Source organism: Phacochoerus africanus, chromosome 2 (assembly GCF_016906955.1).
Source record: "Phacochoerus africanus isolate WHEZ1 chromosome 2, ROS_Pafr_v1, whole genome shotgun sequence".
Lineage (NCBI taxonomy): Eukaryota > Metazoa > Chordata > Mammalia > Artiodactyla > Suidae > Phacochoerus > Phacochoerus africanus.
Genome location: NC_062545.1, coordinates 123,774,970 through 123,794,845, shown reverse-complemented (window position 1 = coordinate 123,794,845; position 19,876 = coordinate 123,774,970). Strand labels below are relative to the sequence as shown.

Here is a 19,876-nt window from a genome sequence, read left to right as displayed (position 1 = left end):
TGTGGAGAAAAGGGAACCCTCCTGCACTGTTGGTGGGAATGTAAATTGGTATGACCACTATGGAAAACAGTGTGGAGGTACCTTAGAAAACTATACATAGAACTACCATATGACCCAGCAACCCCACTCTTGGGCATATATCTGGACAAAACTTTCCTTAAAAAAGACGCATGCACCCGCATGTTCATTTCAACACTATTCACAATAGCCAAGACATGGAAACAACCTAAATGTCTACTGACAGATAAAATGATTAAGAAAATGTGGTATATATACACAATGGAATACTACTCAGCCATGAAAACAACAAAATAATGCCAATTGCAGCAACATGGATGGAACTAGGGACTCTCATACTGAGTGAATTAAGTCAGAAAGAAAAATACCAATACCATACGATACCACTTATATCTGGAATCTAAATATGGCACAAATGAACCTTTCCACAGAAAAGAAAATCATGGACTTGGAGAATAGACTTGTGGTTGCCAAGAGGGAGGGGGAGGGAGTGGGATGGACTGGGAGTCTGGGGTTAATAGATGCAAACTATTGCCTTTGGAATGGATAAGCAATGAGAGTCTGCTGTATAGCACTGGGAATTGTATCTAGTCACTTATGATGGAGCATGATAATGTGAGAAAAAAGAATGTATACATGCATATGTAACTGGGTCACCTTGCTGTATAGTAGAAAATTGACAGGACACTGTAAACCAGCTATAATGGAATAAAAAAATCATTATAAAAATTTAAAAATATTCAACTAAATTTTAAAAAACAAAAAATAAAATTATTAGTTACACAAATTGGTAATATTTTCCAAATGGACTCTATGGACTCAATCACTAAAGTTATTGAAATAATAGTAATAAAATTATAATAGCAATGATTAAATTTTACAATTTTTATTTTGCAAAACACACAGTCTCCAGTCATAGCTTCTAACCAGCATGATATAGACATTTTCTACAGTGAAAAGGAAGTTGGGAAATTTGATCCATAACTATCAATTGGTGGTGCCGGCAGTTAAGATTTCCTTTCTTTTCAGGGTTCAGGAAGAAAAGCTTAATAATGGAGACACATTAAGGAAGCCCATAGCACCTCCACTGTTCCGCTGAGGGAAGGTCAACCCCTCTAGACCATAGCAAAAACAAGCAGTTTTCCTCTATGCCTTTTGGCCAGACTCAAAATGGGTTGAGCTTAGAGAAGCTGCTACAAGCATCAGCAAGCAAAAATTGCCTTAAGGCAGCACTTTTTAAAGTTATAGTGAAATTATCAGGCAGACTTTTAAAATGTTCTTCTTCAAATGGAAGTATCCACTATTTCAACTATCATATCTTCCTTTCCTCCTTACCTGAGTTCTTCTCTGACCTCTGTGGCTGTGTTCCCTGCTATAATGAACACTTCATTCATGTCATCAGTCAGCATGTTGCAGGCATATCCAATATTGATGGCAGTTTCTGATACGAAATAAAGCCCACTTCAGTTAGAACATTACCTAATAGCATAAGTACCTTTTTCATAAAAGTTTTGAGGCCATTTCTATATAGCCATTCCTTATAGCCTACAGGCCTCCTTAACTTCAGAGAGTGCATGATAGGTGACAAAACACAAGAACAAATTCAAAGATATGCTAAATCTATGGAGGAAGAGCAACATCTATGAATCCTCAGCATTCTCATCTAGTCTTGTAAAAAAAAAATTAAATCCCAAAATGAGTACTTATGAAAATACTCCAAGATCTGTGATACAGTGAAATGAGTGCATTCAAAAAATTTTTACCATAAGTCCCAAATACTGCCATTGGAGAGCTGAAATACTAAACTTAGATATTATTCAATCTGATATAATAGACAAACTGAGACAAACTCATAAAATGTCCAGCTGAACAGCAAAAATACTCTTATAAAAATTTTAATTTTTCCCATAGACAACATTACCAAATTCCCAGTAGGTGGACAGAAATGTGGAATTTGACTATTCACTTTGAAAACAAACCAGGATTGCTGCTACCATATACCTAGAGACTTAACATGATATTGACCAGTGCTTTCTCTGATTTTGTAGAAATGGAGCCTAGGATAGTTAGGTTGCTCTTCCACCTTCAATACAGTCATTAGATTCTAATTTTATTGAGTCTTTAGACTTTAGTTAATTCTATGGAGTCATTAGATTTGTCCTAAGTCAAGGAAGACAACTGATAAAATCTCAGCATATCCTTTGTAGAAATCATAGAAATTGAAGCTAAATACTGGTAAATTTGTGGATATTCGTAATGAATTGATCAACATCAAACTCTAGGAAGTCTCTAATAACACACCACAGAGCTCAACTCTGTTGTTTATTTTTGTAATCAGTGATTTGAGTGAACATACACAAAACTGATTGATCATACTTGCAAATCCTCCAGTGTTCTTAAAAACACTATCTAACAGGTAGATAGAATCTTAAAAGCATGTGTGCCAACTAACTGAATATTTCTGGTCTACTGATGGCTGAGCATAAAATCATTTTTGTTTTGACAATTACTATTAGCAATAGATTAAAAAATGTATTGATCCCTTTTCCTTACTTAGGAAACACAGTTCTGAACATAAAGACTCCTTCTCTGATGACTTGGCATTTTGTCATGCCTGAAAGTGGGTCAGCTCTCCTTGTACAACTGCCTGGGCAGTCCTAGAATTCAGCCAGATTGCAGTGGGTCAACTACAGTTTTTAAAATACCAAAATGTTGCCATACTAGGTGATAAAGTGCTTCTTCCTTCAGCCTCTCAAAAACCTATACCTCCTCTAAGATTCCCAAACCTCCTACTATCTAGAAACTAAAGTAAGGCTAAGGTCTCCAATGCTCTGCTTTGGAGCCATGCCACTCCCAGTCTTAATTATGATCAAGGCACACATAAACCAATAGTTAAACATTTTTAATACCCTTGTTGCCTCTGGGCGTAACTATTATATTTAAGAGCAGTTGAACTGAAACTCAATTGACCCCAGGGTATACTAAAGGTGATATTTTGTTTGGTTTTATTTGTTTTTAAATAGTAAACTCTTGAAATACATTAGTTTTTCTTTTTGTATTGCACCTCTTTCCTATGTGGAGGACTGGGCAACCGTCTCATTAATTAAGCTTTCTGGTTAATTAAAATTTTATCATAGAATTTATCACCCCCCCAACTTTTCAAAGCACCATAATCTATTTTCAAATTACCTTGTTTGTCTCCTGTTAGGACCCAGATCTTAATATTGGCTAGATTTAAACTTGTAATTGTTTCAGTAACACCCTCTTGTAACTTATCTTCTATAGCAGTGGCACCTAGTAGCTTCATTGAAAAAAATAGAGAATACCTTATGTTAATGCATGCAAACAACATCCATAACATCTGTAGCTTTCAATCAGGGTTTAGAGGTAGAGAAACATGAACTGAAGATGGAAATTATGATGCACTGATATAGCAAGCATCCTACTGTGTTAGGGTTAGGTTGGAAAGGACCCCAGAAGGAGGTTCCCAAATCAAGGCAACTGATAGGCATACCTATTAATGCAGAGATGCTGAAGTTAGAATTTACATAAATGGTCTTATATGCTCAGATAACATATTACCATAAATGATCAGAAGCCATTTGGGGAGACTTAAGGATTCCCTAGTTGCTTTATACCAGCATGGAAGAATACAAAGGAGAGCCCTCATCTCAGAGTGAGGACCACAAAAAAAGTAGAGCCATTCTCTTGAATTAACAAAATGTCAGATGCCATAAACTAAAAACTGAAGGCTTTTGTACAATATTTCATCCAAAGATGAACAAGGTGTTCTCCCTGGTACCTCACAACAGTTAAGCAGCATCCTGGCCACTGAGGCCTCGGGGAAGATTTCTAAGATCTAGAAATAGTTTCTACAATAGATCACACTCTGGACAGTACAAATATCATCAGAATCTCATGGGTCTAGGATGGCGCTGAGCCACAGCCCCACTCTTCATGGCAAGTGTTCCTGCTCTAAAAAGGCAGTCATAAAGCATGGAGGGAAAAAAATATAACATCAAACAAAACATGTAATACCAGAGGTTGACAAAGAATAGGGAGTCTACTATCTTCTGCCCTTGGAGGACTTCCCATTGCATAAGCTACAGCTAATAGAAATAACCCTCTGGCCACATATGGCAAACTCAAAGCCAACATATAAAGCATGATTCAATGTTTGAAAGACTAACATCTGCTGTGTGCACAATGATTTAGCCAATGGATTATTCCCATGCTAGACCTCCAAACACACACTATCCCTTCTGTAAACACAAACCATCATGCTTCCAAACTCATACCATCAAATCCCTTTCAATTTCTTCATACAGCCCTGCTATCAGTTCATCCTCCTCATCTGTGGCAGCATTTGCATCTTCAAGCCTCTTATGCCACTCTCTGAAGTACGTGTCACCCAGATCTCTGCATGCTATGGCCAAGGTTCGAAGGCCTTCTCCTGCAAATTCCTGCCAGGGACAGACATAGACTTAGGAACCATCTCAAAACCATAATCACAGCACTGACAGCAACAACAAAGGCTAATAAGTTCTGCACTCAAATTCATTTTATCCTGAGAGTGCTATTTAGTCATCCTGACCTCCAAATTTTTAATCCCCTTGGAAATGGGAAATGATATTTTTATTTTGTATTTTATTTCTATGTGGTTGAAACATTCAAGGAACCTATCATTTCCCCTAAAGACTGCTGAAATGCCCACTGAAGTGTTATGGTTGAGAGGTGATCAATGCTGCCCATGACCTGAAATAAACATTTGAAGCATTATATTGGTTTCTGACCTATCCTCTGCCTGATGGGAGCACTACTGGCAATGAGAGGGACCCAGCCTTCTTCATGGCCCATAGCCCTCAAATAAAAGGTAGGAGGCTCTCCCTAGGGGCTACAGCATGACATCTCACCAAAGTCTTGTCTCCTTCCCCTTAATAATGCAGTCACATATAAAGATAACTTCCTACTTTTGTTTATGTTTGAAAATGTCCATAATAATAAAAAGTTAAAAGTCAATAAAATAGATGAATACATAGATGTTAGAATAGAAGTTTAAGGATATTAATTAAAGCTATAGGGAAAGAGAGAGAAAGGCAGAAAAGTTAGTATGTTTGCTTCTGGGAAGTAGTACTAGAGGTGAAGGCTGACTTTTACTTTTCATTCTAGAACTTCTATAATTAAAAAAAAAAATTTGGAGTACCCACTGTGGCTCACCAAGTTAAGAACCTGACATAGTGTCCATGAGGATGCCTGTTTGATCCCTGTCTTCGCTCAGTGGGTACTGCCTCAAGCTACAGCACTGGTCATAGATGCAGCTCAGATTCCACATTGCCATGGCTATAATTCGACCCCTAGCCCAGGAACTTCCATATGCCATAGCTGTGGCCCTAAAAAAAAGTCATAAATGTATGAAAACAATTTTTGCTGCATTAAAGTCTAATCTTAATAATAAAATTATTTGAAATTTTAAAAAGACCACCAAGTCAAGACAGTTTTTAAAAAAAAAATTATTTTTTTAGAAACTATTTTCTAAGGAGTTGGTATTTCCTCATAGATCAAATTGATTGGTAGATCATACTCTTCCTTTAGCATGAAGAAGATTTATCCTGGAGCTTTAGCCTTCTGATAGGAAAAGAAATGAATAAATAAATAAAAATAGGAGACTGGTGTTTGCTCAGTGTTTCACACAGCCACAATAGCTAGAAATACATGTTGAATGCTTGGGGAAATGCTAAAACCTCCCACTTTGCTGAGGCCTCTGGTGGTCATTTTACAGGCCTCTACACTGTGAGCATTTTTACTGCCATTTCTGCTCCTTTGGGCATTGCCACTGACTATGTTTTCTCTGCTGTGTTCTGGCTTATGGGACCGACATAGGTTTGCATTCAGACACAAATAAACTGACACACCCTAATTAGGTAAATGGAAAGAAAATCAGTGTATGATGCCATGATGTAGTTTGGGCCAGAGAGACCATGAGAAAAAGTATCTACATTTATCTCATAGGCAGTTGGTAGTTCTTTGGACATCGCAATCACATTTTATAAGCCCTTCCTTCCAAGACCACCACTAGGCTCCCTACTGATCTGAAAATCTAGTTACTGCCTTTTAACGATCTTTTGTCCTCTTAATTTGCACAAACACTTCTTTCCCTTTAACTTGTGTCCCCACTGGGTATTACCAGTGCCTTCTTCTCTGTTCTGCACAGCAGTGAATCAATTCTAAGATGACACTACAAAAGGGGACAGATGATTTAAGTTATTTAATTAGTGCATTAAACACAAGTTGAATCCTAAATGAACACTTGAGCAAGGTTTTTTCTATCATTAAACAATTCAAAAATTAAAAACTAAACATTACTTTAAAATTTCAGAATTTAGAATTCAAGACAATAAAGTTAAGGAAGCAAAAGCATGTCAAACTGATACTATCTGAAAAAAAATTTTTTGCATGGAAATGTAAAATGATCAAATTATGCTTCCCATACTTTAGTATGAAAATCTAAGACTTTGGTGTTTGAGCAATGGCAAAATCAAATACTTATGATTCCAATGTTGTTTTCATAAAAAAAAAAATCAAAAAGACCATGCTGGCTTTCTGGAAGAGATTAAAAGAATTGGAAAGACAAAAAAAAATAGCTATGTTTGTAACCAATATTACCAAGCCACGATTCTTTAAAGTCAGAGGTTTTTATTTATTTGTTTGTTTGTTTTTTAAAGATTTGGGGAATGTTTTGTATTAAATATAGGGCTTGACAAAGAAAATTAACCCTCAATAATTTTTTGAAAGGTGAGACACCAAGGAAGAAATAAGAGTTTCAACCAGTTGCCTTTAAATTTCGTATTGGGCTAAACAGACCCTCAAACAAATACTATGGGGGCCCTTGAGTCTCAGGTTTAAGTCATATAATGTTTGTATTAATTCATACACCTTTTTGCAGAATAGTAATAAAAGGGGGTGCCAAAGATCATCCCCACTCCCTTTAAAAAGTTTTTGGAAAGAAACTAAGCATAGTCTCAGGATGTACACATTTTGTAGCTTCAACCTAGGGAACATTAGTAGTCGCAGTTTATAACTTGAATAAAAGGACCCTCAGAGGAGAAAGTTGACTACAGAGATTATTTTCCTCACTATACAAACATTACCCTAAACAATTCCTTGGAGGTTCCCTGGAGATTCCATTGGTATCCAACACATCAGGACGCAGGGAAAGAAACTCTCCTATTGCTCTTCCCTAAACTAGTCCAGCCACCCAGCCCCAAACTGTATGGAGGTTAAAGCAGGTTTCCTCTGGTGTCATGAGCCTTCTCCTGACCCAAGTTCAGGAGCTCACACTTGATGGCTACTTTTCAGTTGCTGTGCATTAATCCACCTGTGATGAGACTGACCAGACTCTCAGGAGGGCAAGGAGTGGGTTCAATTGCCAGTTTCTAAACATTTATTGACATAGTTTGCTGTAGAACCGTTCGCCACATGGTTTCCATTTCAGAAGTCAGATCATTTAGCTGATATTTAAAAAAAAAAAAAAAAAGACCTAACCATAGGAAGCAGCCAAAGGGCCGCTGCACTAACCCTGAGACAGAGGCACTTACACTGAGGTGGTCTGACGTCAAAGTCAGAAGGTCCTCATTGGATGGATGAAGTCTTTCAAACAGAATAGTGTCTGCTCCTTTGGAATAAAGCTTTATCTGCCCTTCTGGGTTTCGCACTGAAAAGAAAAAAAGTTTGGAAAGTAGGTTATAATCAATGAAATCCATCAAAATTAGACTCTCCCTGGACTCCAGTCAGGCATTTTGAAATTAAGTATAATGTTTTAGCCAGTGGTAAAATATTCAGTACCTTTAGTTAGAAACTCAATATCTAAGTAACCTGGCTTTACCTGTGTTTTATTAACTTAGAAATATTGCATCTAGGGATAGGTGTTTTTGTTCTGATGCATAGAACCTTCCTATTTTCCTTGCCTACTATTTCTGAAAGGCTGATGTACTGAAATAAAGCCTTCTGTTTATTTAACAGAATTGAGAACTTTGTTTGCCTGTCCCCTGGTATGAAATTCAAGACCGACTGTAGGAATCAGCTATCAGTGTAATGCCAAATGATCTCCATATAGAATTCAAAGCCATGGTTTATGTTTTAGTTCTCAGCCCCTACTGACATATTTCTTTACCTGCTTTACTCCTTGGAAAAGCCCTTTCATTCTTAGATCATAATCCTGGCTGCAAGCACAGGGGGCTTTCAAAGTTAAAATTACAGTATTCTTCCCACTGTAAATCTGTATTAGCAGGGCTATGTTTTTAACCTGCCCACAGGTTTGGGAATGGACAGCCTTGACTAGAGTCCAATCCCTTATCTCCAATCCTTGAGCCTTCTGCCAGCTGTCCAGAGTGCTGTCAGGCAAATCTTTCTTTAAGCCACACAATACTGGGCTACCTCTATAGGCTTGGTTTTACAACTTAGCACATACCAGGCATCTAATTATTTGTTGAATGAATAAATGAGTCAATGAGTGAATGTAAGACATAGCAACAGACGTCTTTCTAGGAACTGCCTACAATTTACAATTGTGATACAACTGTCTGTATCACAGCTTTATGTTCTGAACACTGACCTCACTCACAAGCATGATCAAGTCAAAGATTAACATGTACTTTTCACTCAATTATGCCTTTTCTCTAAAAACAGAATGCCCCCAAACAAATGACATAAATATTGACTACTATTAGTTAATAGGATAGAAAGTTTAGAACTTGATTTATAAGATTGTATACTTGTATGTGTAACTGGTCACCATGCTGTATGGTAGAAAATTGACAGAACACTGTAAACCACATAAAATGAAAAAAATAAAAAAATAAATAGAACTTGTTTTACAGGAATATACACGCCAGAGTACAATAAATTATTTTCCATCTAATCTATTTATTTATTTATTTATTTATTTATTTATTTATTTATTTTTCCTTTTTAGGGCCACACCTGCAGCATATGGAAGTTCCCAGGCTAGAGCTCAAATTGGAGCTACAGCTGCCGGCCTACACCACAGCCACAGCAAAGCAGGATCCAAGCCCCATCTGCGACCTACACCACAGTTCATTGCAACACTGGATCCTTACCCCACTGAGTAGGTTCTGCCACCTTCTCTCTTGCCAGAGTATCACATTAACCTACATGGCCTTCCTCATTCAAGTCCTGCTTCTCTCTAAACTCCTCTGTAACACAGCCAAAATCTTCTTCACACTACTGCTTATAATCCTGCACAGCTTTCTTCTGCCCTTAGATCAAGTTTAGACTCCTTAACAAAGTATAAACAATGACCATTAAGGTCTGCCCTCTGGAGTTTCCATTGTGGCTCAGCAGGTTAAGAACCTGACGTAGTGTCCATGAGGATGCAGTTTTGATCCCTGGCCTCACTCATCTGGCGATGCCACAAGCTGCAACATAGGTCACAGATGTGGCTTGGGTCCAGTGTTGCCATTGCTGTGGTATAGGCTTGTAACTGCAGCTCTGATTCAACCCCTAGCCCAGGAACTTTCATATGCTGCAGATTTCGCTGTTAAAAAAAAATCCCTGTTCCTGGAACTCCACATGCTATGGGGCAGCTGAAAGAGATTCCACTAATTTCATAGCATGTTATTGGTACACTTCTGCCATCTCTGATGCTGACGTAGAGTTCCCATCTTTTTTTTCCCCCCTTTCAATTTAGTTCTAGGAGGAAAAAGCTGGATAACAGTAGTCTAGTCCCGGTTTTACTCAGATGTACTCCTTACTCAGAATTTTGTTTTCTTTACTATTTCTTTGGAAGTTAAGAATTTAGGGGAGATTAAGACGGTGGAATAGAAGGACTGGATCTCAACTTCTTCACTCCTAAAAACAACAAAATTCACAACTAAAGACTGAGCAATCTTCACCCAAATGGACCAGAAAGCTTCAAAAAGATATCCTACTCCAGAAGAAAAAGAGGAGGACACATAAAGAGGTAGGAGGGGAAATTTTGTGATATAAACAACCCCATACCTCTCAGGTGGGAAGCTCCACAGACTGGAAACTAATTCACACAGACTCACCTACAAGAGGGAGAGTTCTGAGTCCCACATCAAACTCTCACGTGGGGAATCTGGCACAGAGAGAAAGAGCCCCAGAGCATCTGGCATTGAAAGTCAGTGGGGCTTGTGCACAGAAGCTCCATGGAACTGGGGGAAATGGAGACCCCATTCTTAAAAGGTGCACACAGACTTTCATGTGCACTGGGTCCCAGGACTAAGCAAAGTCTCCATGGGAATCTGAGTCAAACTTGACTGCAGTACTTGGGAGACACCCTGGGAAAACAGGGGTGAACATGGCTTGTTGTGAGGGAAGGACATTGGAAACAAAGCTCTTGGGAATATTCAGCAGCATGCCTTTCTCTGGAGGTGGCCATTTTGGGAAAATCTGGCCCCATCCATCAGTCAGTGCTGAGAAGCCCCAGGGCAAACAACAACCCAGGTGGGATCACAGCCCTGCCCCTCAGTAAACAGGCTGCCTAAAGACACCCCAGGCACACAGCTGCCTCTAATCCCATCCGGAGACTAAGCCCCACCCACCAGAGGGATTAGAAGCAGCTCCACCTACCAGGGGGCAGGCATTAGTCCCTCCCATCAGGAAGCCTACAGCAAGACCCCTTACCAACTTCAGCCACAGGGGGGCAGACACCAGAAGTAAGAGAGGCTACAACTCTATTATCGGTCAAAAGGTCACCACACCAAAAACCTATAAAAACGAAAAGACAGAGAACTATAACTCAGATGAGGGAGAAAGAAAAAAACCCAGAAAATCAGCTAAGTCATCAGGAGAGTCTCAGCCTCCAGGAAAAACACTTTAGACTGTTGATGCTGAAGATGGTGCAAGACGTTGGAAATAAACTGGAGGCAAAGATGGATAACTTACAGGAAACACTGAGCAAAGAGATACAAGATATAAAACTTAAACAAGAAGAGTACTGTATTGCAAAATACAATAACGGAAATAAAAAACTCATTAGAGGCAACCAACAGCAGAATACAGGAGGCAGAAGAGCGAATAAGCAAGGAGGAGGACAGATAAGTGGAAATCACGGATGTGGGACAGAAAAGAGAAAAAAAGATTGAAAACAAATGAAGAGAGTCTCAGAGAACTCTGGGACAATGTTAAACACACCAACATCCATATTATAGGGGTGCCAGAAGGAGAAGAGAGAGAGAAGGGGACAGAAAAATATTCCAAGAGATAATAGCCAAAAACTTCGCTAACATGGGAGAGGAACCACTCACTCAAATCCAGGAAGTGCAACGAGTACCATATAAAATAAACCCAAGGAGGAATACCCGGAGACACATACTAATCAAACTGACCAAAATTAAAGACAAAGAGAAAACACCGAAAGCAGCAAGGGAAAAGAAACGAAAACATACAAGGGAACCCCAATAAGGTTATCAGCAGATGTTTCAACAGAAACTCTGCAGGCCAGAAGGGAGTGGCAGGATATACTTAACATGATGAAAGGAAAAAAACCTCCAACCAAGATTACTTTACCCAGCAAGGCTCTCGTTCAGATTTGAAGGAGAAATCAAAAGCTTCACAGGTAAGCAAAAGCTTAAAGAATTCAGCACCACTAAACCAGCTTTACAACAAATATTAGAGGAACTTCTCTAGGCAGAAAAGAAAAGGGTCACAAGCAGAAACAAAAATACCACAAATGACAAGGCTTACCAGTAAAGGTATATATACAGTAAAGTTATGAAATCATCCACGTGCAATTATGCCACCAAAATCAGAAATTATGACAAGAGGTGGGTACAAACGCAGGACACTAGAGATGCACCTGCAATTAAGAAACCAACAACGTAAAACAATTTCAAATATATAGAGAGAGACATTTATATCAAAACTTCAGAATAACTACAAACCAAAAATCTACAATTGATACACACACAAATAAGAAAAGTCAACTAAATACAACACTAAAGACAGTCATCAAACCACAAGAAGAGAGAACAAGAGAAGAAGGGAAGAAAAAGGAGCAAGAAAAACAAAACCAAAGTAATTAATAAAATGGCAATAAGAACATACATATTAATAATTACCTTAAATGTGAATGGACTAAACGCCCCAACCAAAAGACATAGACTGGCTGAATGGATACAAAAACAAGATCCAAATATATGTGCTGTCTTCATGACACCCACTTCACTTCTAGGGACACATTCAAATTGAACGTAAGAGGATGGAAGAAAACATTCCATACAAACGGGAATCAAAAGAAAGCTAGAGAAAGCTCATTATAGACAAAATAGACTTTAAAATGAAAGATATTTTAAGGCACAAGGAAGGTCACTACATAATGATCAAAGGATCAATCCAAGAAGAAGATAGAACAATTTTAAATATCTACACACCCAACATAGGTTCACCACAATATATAAGGCAACCGCTAACAACCTTAAAAGGAGAAATCGACAATAACACAATCATAGTGGGGCACTTTAACACCCACTTACAGCAATGGACAGATCATCCAGACAGAAAATCACTAAGGAAACACAGGCCCTGAATGATGCATTAGACCAGATGGACTTAATAGATATTTATAGGACATTCCATCCAAAAGCAATAGAATACACATTCTTCTCAAGTGCACATGGAACATTCTCTAAGATTGACCATATCCTGGGCTACAAATCAAGCCTCTGTAACCTTAAGAAATTTGAAATCATATCAAGCATCTTTTCCAACCACAACGCTATATAACTGGAAATCAACAACAAGAAAAAAACTGCCAAAACACAAACACGTGGAGACTCAACAACATGCTACTAAACAACCAATGGATCACTGAAGAAATCAAAGAGGAAATTAAAAAACACCTAGCAGCAAATGACAACAAAGATACGACACTCCAAAACCTATGGGATGCAGCAAAAGCCATTCTAAGAGGAAAGTATATAGCAATACAAGCCCACCTCAGGAAACAAGAAAAAGCCCAAATAAACAAGCTAACTTTACATCTAAAGCAGCTTGAGAAAGAAGAACAGACAAGACCTAAAGTTAGTACAAGGAGAGAAATCATAAATATTGGAGCAGAAATCAATGAAATACGAACAAAGAAAACCATAGAAAAGATCCATGAAACGAAAAGCTGGTTCTTTGAAAAGATCAACAAAATTGATAAACCCCTAGCCAGACTTAGCAAGCAAAAAAGACAGAGGACTCAAATCAATAAAATTAGAAATGAAAAAGGAGAAGTAACAACGGACATCACAGAAATACAAAGGATCATAGGGACTACTATATGCAACTGTATGCCAATAAAACAGAAAACCTAGAAGAAATGGACAAAGTCTTAGAAAAGTACAATCTTCCAAGACTAACCCAAGATGAAATAGAAAAGATGAATGGACCCATCACAAGAACTGAAATTGAAACTGTGATTAAAAATCTTCCAACAAACAAAAGTCCAGGACCAGGTGGCTTCACAGGTGAATTCTATCAAACATTTAGAGAAGAGCTAACACCTATCCTTCTGAAACTATTTCAAAAGATTGCAGAGGAAGGGATTCTCCCAAACTCATTCTATGAGGCCACCATCACCCTGGTACCAAAACCAGACAAAGATACCACAGAAAAAGAAAACTGCAGGCTAATTTCACTGATGAACATCGATGCAAAAATCCTCAACAAAATACTAGCAAACCGCATCCAACAATACATTAAAAGGATTGTACATCATGATCAAGTGGGATTTATCCCAGGGATGCAAGCGTTCTTCAACAGCCGCAAATCAATCAGTGTGATACACCACATTAACAAACTGAAGCATAAAAACCACATGATCCTCTCAATAGACACAGAAAAAGCCTTTGACAAAATCTAAACACCCATTTCTGAAAAAAACCCTTCAGAAAGTGGGAATAGAGGGAACCTACCTCAACATGATAAAGGCCATATATGACAAACCCACAGCAAACATCATTCTCAACAGTGAAAAGCTGAAAGAATTCCCGCTGAGATCAGGAACAAGACAAGCATGTCCACTCTCACCACTACTCTTCAAGATAGTTCTGGAAGTCCTAGCCACAGCAATCAGAGAAGTAAAAGAAATAAAAGGAATCCAAATTGGAAAGGAAGAAGTAAGACTATCACTATTTGCAGATGACATGATACTATACCTAGGGAACCCTAAAGACTCTACCAGAAAACTGTTACAGCTCATCCACGAATTTGGCAAAGTTGCAGGATGCAAAATCAATACTCAGAAATCAACAGCGTTTCTATATACTAACAATGAAAAAGCAGAAAAGGAAATTAGGGAGGCAATCCCGTTTACCATCACATCCAAAAGAATAAAAATACCTAGGAGTAAACCTACCTAAAGAGACAAAAGACCTGTCTCTGAAAACTACAAGCCACTGATGAAAGAAATCAAAGATGACACAAATAGATGGAAAGACATACCATGCTCGTGGACTGGAAGAGTCAGTATTGTCAAAATGACTATACTATCCAAGGCAATCGACAGATTCCATGCTATCCCTATCCAATTACCAAGGACACTTTTCACAGGACTTGAACAAAATATTTTAAAGTTTTTTTGGAAGCACAAAAGACCCAGAATGGCCAAAGACATCCTGGAATAGAAAAATGGAGCTGGAGGAATCAGGCTCCCGGACTTCAGACTATACTACAAAGCAACAATCATCAAAACTGTTTGGTACTGGCACAAAGACAGACATAGAGATCAGTGGAACAGGATAGAAAGGCCAGAATTAAACCCACGCACCTAAAGCCAACTCATCTATCACAAAGGAGGCAAGGATATACAATAGAGAAAGGACAATTTGTTCAATAAGCGGTGCTGGGGAAACTGGACAGCCACATGGAAAAGAATGAAATTAGAACACCCCCTAACACCACACACAAAAATAAACTCCAAATGGATTAAAGACCTAGATATAAGACCAGACACTATCAAACTCTTAGACAAAAACATAGGCCAAACACTCTCTGACATAAACGACAGCAACATCTTCTCGGATCCACCTCTCAGAGTACTCACAATAAAAACAAAAGTAAACAAATGGGACCTAAGCAAACTTCAAAGTCTCTGCACAGCAAAGGAGACCCTAAACAACACGAAAAGACAACCCACAGAATGGGAGAAAATCTTTGCAAGTGAATCAACTGACAAGGGATTCACCTCCAAAACTTACAAACACCTTCTGCAGCTCCATACCAAACAAACAAACAACCCCATCCAAAAATGGACAGAAGATCTAAACAGACAATTCTCCAAAGAAGACATATGGATGGCCCCAAAACACATGAAAAGATGTTCAGCATCACTCATTATCAGAGAAATGCAAATCAAAACCACTCTGAGGTCCCACCTTACACCAGCCAGAATGGCCATCATCAAAAGGTCTACAAACAGTAAGTGCTGGAGAGGGTGTGGAGAAAAAGGAACCCTAGTACACTGTTAGTGGGATTGTAAATTGGTGCAACCACTGTGGAAAGCAGTATGGAGATTCCTCAGAAAACTCAAAACAGAACTACCATTTGATCCAGGAATCCCACTCCTGGGCTTCTATCCAGAGAAAACCACGACTCGCAAAGACACATGTACTCCAGTGTTCATTGCAGCACTATTTACAACAGCCAAGACATGGAAACAACCTAAATGTCCCTCGACAGAGGAGTGCATCCAGAAGAAGTGGTACATATACACAATGGGATATTACTCAGCCATTAAAAGCAATGAAATACCAGCATTCTTCTTACCAACATGGATGGACCTAGAAATTATCATGCTAAGGGAAGTCAGCCATACGATGAGACACCAACATCAAATGCTTTCACTGACATGTGGAATCTGAAAAAAGGACAGACTGAACTTCCTTGCAGAACAGATGCTGACTCACAGATATTGAACAACTTATGGTCTCCAGAGGAGACAGTTTGGCGGGGGGGGGGGATGTGCTTTGGTTGTGGGATGGAAATCCTGTGAAATCAGATTGTTATGATCATTATACAAGTACAGCTGTGATAAATTCATTTGAGTAATTTTTAAAAAAGTAAAAAAAAGAAAAGATCTGCCCCTTTTCAGCTTATTTACTATACTGTTTCACCGTCTTCTCCTGGATGCCACCACATAGTACGTTTTTCAATTCCGCATTCTCCTTTAGCTTCAAATTCCTGGAACATGGTAGGTACTTAACTAATATTTGCTTGATTGAGTTGAATTGTAATTATGCAAAATTCATTAAAGGCAGCAGCTATGCCTTTGTCATATAAAGGAAAGAAAAAACTCAGAAGTAATTTCTAAGTTTATGCTGTTAGAAAAAATACAATGGCAACACTGTTAAGAGTGATGAATAATTCTACTTCTTATCTCAACTGAATGGCTGTTTATATATCCACATACAGAGGAATGCATATCATATGTCAGTGGGTTTTGTACTTTGATAACCTTTAAAAAGTTTAGGATTGAGAAATCTTTAAACATCTTGTAAGGGTTTTTCAAATGGCTATAGTGATTTATTCTTCCTTAATGATAATCTGCCACTTGCTCCTATTAATAACTATCTTTGAATTTTCTGTTTTTCTTTATGTAATTAGTAGCATTAACCCTTCTAAAACTATATTATTAGAGTCACATGTTTATCAATATAGTAGATTCTATGCCTTCTGACAAAATTCTTTATGGAAATCTACTTTTAATTTAGATACCTCTCTGAATTAAATCAGGGTTCTTGCCCCAGAATCCAAGAACCACTGGTACTGAAACTATACAGTCATGATCCAATGAATGATTGTCCAAAAAAAGCCTGAAGGAAGAGAACACCTAGGAGAAGCAGCAGCAGCCTTCATATTAGGGTGTTGTCCCCACCAAGCCACGTGACAATCATGAGACTAGTATTGCTTTTTACCCTGTTATCAAATAGAGACTTGGCTACACTACTGGAGTCTCTTTTTTAAATTCCTCCTGATTAAAAACCAAACAGAACTGAAATGAAGCCCCAAGCCTCCACACATTCTGTGGTGGAACATTACCTTTCTTCATATGGGATTCATTAAGGCAAACATCTGATGTTTGTGGTTAGCTGCGATTTCTCCACAGCCTGTAATGGTGACCAACACTGGGGAAAAGCCAGAAGTCTCCCTGTGTAGCAATCTAAGGTTTTGTCAACACCCTCAGAGCAAAGAGAAGCAAGTTTGGGGCCAACCCAACATCAATAACACTTCCCCTGAAGCTGTAAATAGAAGAAAACTCCTGCTGATACAACCTTAGGCCAACACCTCAAGTAGCATATGCACTCATCAGCAGTGCTGATGATGACTGCCTACAGCCTGTTGTCAAAAAAATAAAAGTAAACATCCTCCGATGATGTTTGATTTTACCTGCTGAGAGTAATCTCCCAGGGCTAGTTTCTGTAGAGACCAAAACCCCTACCATCACACAAACACACACATTTTTCAGAGTAAAAACTGATTTAAAATGATGAACAGGATATCTGCAAGTTACAAAGTATTGTGTGAAATTTTGTTTCATGGACATCCATAGAGAACCAGAACTTGCTGTGTGCTGACCTCTGTGCTTGGCCCCAAGTAGTTTAAGAAGACTAAAGCACAGCCCCTGCCTCCAGGGAGCACCATGCTAACAGTTGGAAAATTCATGCATACCACAGGATTGGAATCAAACCGGTGCTATGAACAGGGTGCTCTGGGGAAAAAAGGAGAATATGGTTATTTGGAGAGGAGGAAAAGAATTGAGGTGATATTTGAATCAGACATTACCAGATGAGTAGTTTTCCAAGATGAGCAGTGTAGAAAAGAAGTCCAGGTTGAGGAAACAGTACATGCAAACAGTATGAAAGTACACAATGCATGCCAAGAATGGTGAGGTCTAGTGAGGCTGGAGCACAGTTTTAATAAGTGGAAAAAAAGCAGCTTGACATCAGATTGCAAATAATCTTCAATGTTATGCTAAGGACATTCTTTAAATTCTAGGAAGCCAGAAGCGTTTCTTAAGTTGGTGATACGAAAATTGAGTCAATGTTTAAAAATATATATATATGCTGGTGTCAGCATAGAGGATTATTTCAAAGGAGAATGGTTTTAAAGATATTTCAATAATATGAGCAAGTGGTGACCAGAGCCTTAACTAAAGCAGTGGCACTTGGAATTAAGAGAAAAAAAAATGGCAGGCTTTGGTGATAAAATGGGGTTTTGAGGCTACTTTTAGAAAGATCATTCAATTGCCTAGAGAAGTAAAGACTTAGAAACAGGATGACCACTCAGGAGCCCGTAGACAAGGCAAGAGATGTTGAAGCCTGAAAGAAGAGAGTAGCAAAGTATCTGAGGGGAAAATATTTGAGGAATCTCTTAGTCTAAGGAAATGGTCCCCCAAACTGTGGTCCTCTGACCAGAAGCAAGAGCAACATCTGGAAGTTTGTTAGACATGCAAATTTTTAGGCCTCACCCCAGACTAACTGAATCAGAAACTCTAGGGCTGAGGCCCAGCAGACTGCATTTTAACAACCCCTCCTGGTGGTTCTGATAGGAGCTGAAGTTTGAGAACCCCTAGTCTAGGGGCACAAAGGAGATGGAGGTAGCAAAAGCAAGGGAGCTACGACAGGATTTAAGGGACTGGACTTTGGAGAAAAATAAACCTGCATTCAAATATTTGCTCTGCATCTTCAGGGCTTTGTAACATGTTGTATGACAATCTTCAGTAAGACACTTAAACTCTTGAGCTTTAATTTCCTCATTTCCTGAATGGGAGTAACATACTAATCCCAGAATTTAATAACATAATTTATTGGAAGTATTCAGCTCACTCACAGACACATAGCAAAAGGTAGTTACGAATTTTAGTAAGAACTACAGAAAGAGCAATAGTTATGAGAAAGTTTTTTCCATATTAGACACATAAAATCTGAGGTAACCGTAACACGACTGCATGGCAGAAGCCAGGAGAAAGCTTAAAAAGTGTGTGGAGACCTCAGAGAGAGATTGAACCTGAAGAACAATATGGGAATGATACAAAATACAGGCACGTGAGTGGTCAGTCTGATCCAAGAAGAGCACAGGGAGTAAGAAGAGAAAAGGACATTAACACTAAAGAGGGAGATGAAGAATTGTCAACTTGAAAAGGAGCTTTTGAAAGAAAACACGGGACAAGAGGAGAACCAAAAGCCAGCCAGGTCACAGAGGGGAAATAAGGAGTCAAGACAAAGGTCAACAGTCTCCAATCTCACTAAATTAGAAAAGATAGATAGACAGGCAGGCAGATAGATAGATGACAGACAGACAGACAGATAAAAAATAAAGAGAGAGAGAAAGCAGAAAGACAAGGAAGAGAAGGAGGCCATTACATTGGGCAGTTAGGAGACGACTGCTAACTTCTGAGAAGCCATTCCTTCTTACACAGTGGAAGCAGAGGTGTGACCCTTACAGGCTGAAAAGAGAAATTGAAGTGAGCCTCAAACACAGACCTTGAAAAATTAAGTTGCGATGGAAAGGGGAAAAATCAGTTGGCAAAAATCAGAGGTCAGAACATGAACTACATCTTTAAGGAAACAGAATGACCACAGAGTCGTAGGCTGAAGGGAGGAGCCAGAGATGAAGAAAAAGTCAGAGGCACAAGCAAGTGAGAAGGGAACAAGCAAGGAAGGAAAACAGGTGGAAACTTGAGCTTTGCAAGGGATCAAGAGAAATTTTTCTCTGAAGTAGGAAAAAGAATGAGTAAAGTTATAGCTTGAGGAGAAAGGGGGAAGATGGGGAAAGAGGTGAGGTTATGGTGTGCATCTCCGAGGGCCTCTATTTTTTTGTATAAATATCAGGT

The 19,876-nt window shown here is 38.7% G+C and overlaps 1 protein-coding gene across 7 annotated transcripts in view; it reads right to left on the bottom strand.

Annotated features, from left to right (window-relative positions):
- Positions 1-19,876, bottom strand: part of ATP8B4 (ATPase phospholipid transporting 8B4 (putative)) — a 256,893-nt gene that overhangs the window by 62,397 nt on the left and 174,620 nt on the right. For all 7 annotated transcript variants that reach the window (XR_007133091.1, XM_047766387.1, XM_047766390.1 and 4 more), the window contains 4 exons: positions 7,614-7,729; positions 4,317-4,481; positions 3,208-3,319; positions 1,354-1,459 (listed from right to left, as the gene is read on the bottom strand). Coding sequence is in view for 6 of the 7 variants with exons in the window: in XM_047766387.1 (XP_047622343.1) it covers positions 1,354-1,459; positions 3,208-3,319; positions 4,317-4,481; positions 7,614-7,729 (499 nt within the window). In the remaining variant the exon portion in view is untranslated. The remainder of the gene's footprint in view (positions 1-1,353; positions 1,460-3,207; positions 3,320-4,316; positions 4,482-7,613; positions 7,730-19,876) is intronic.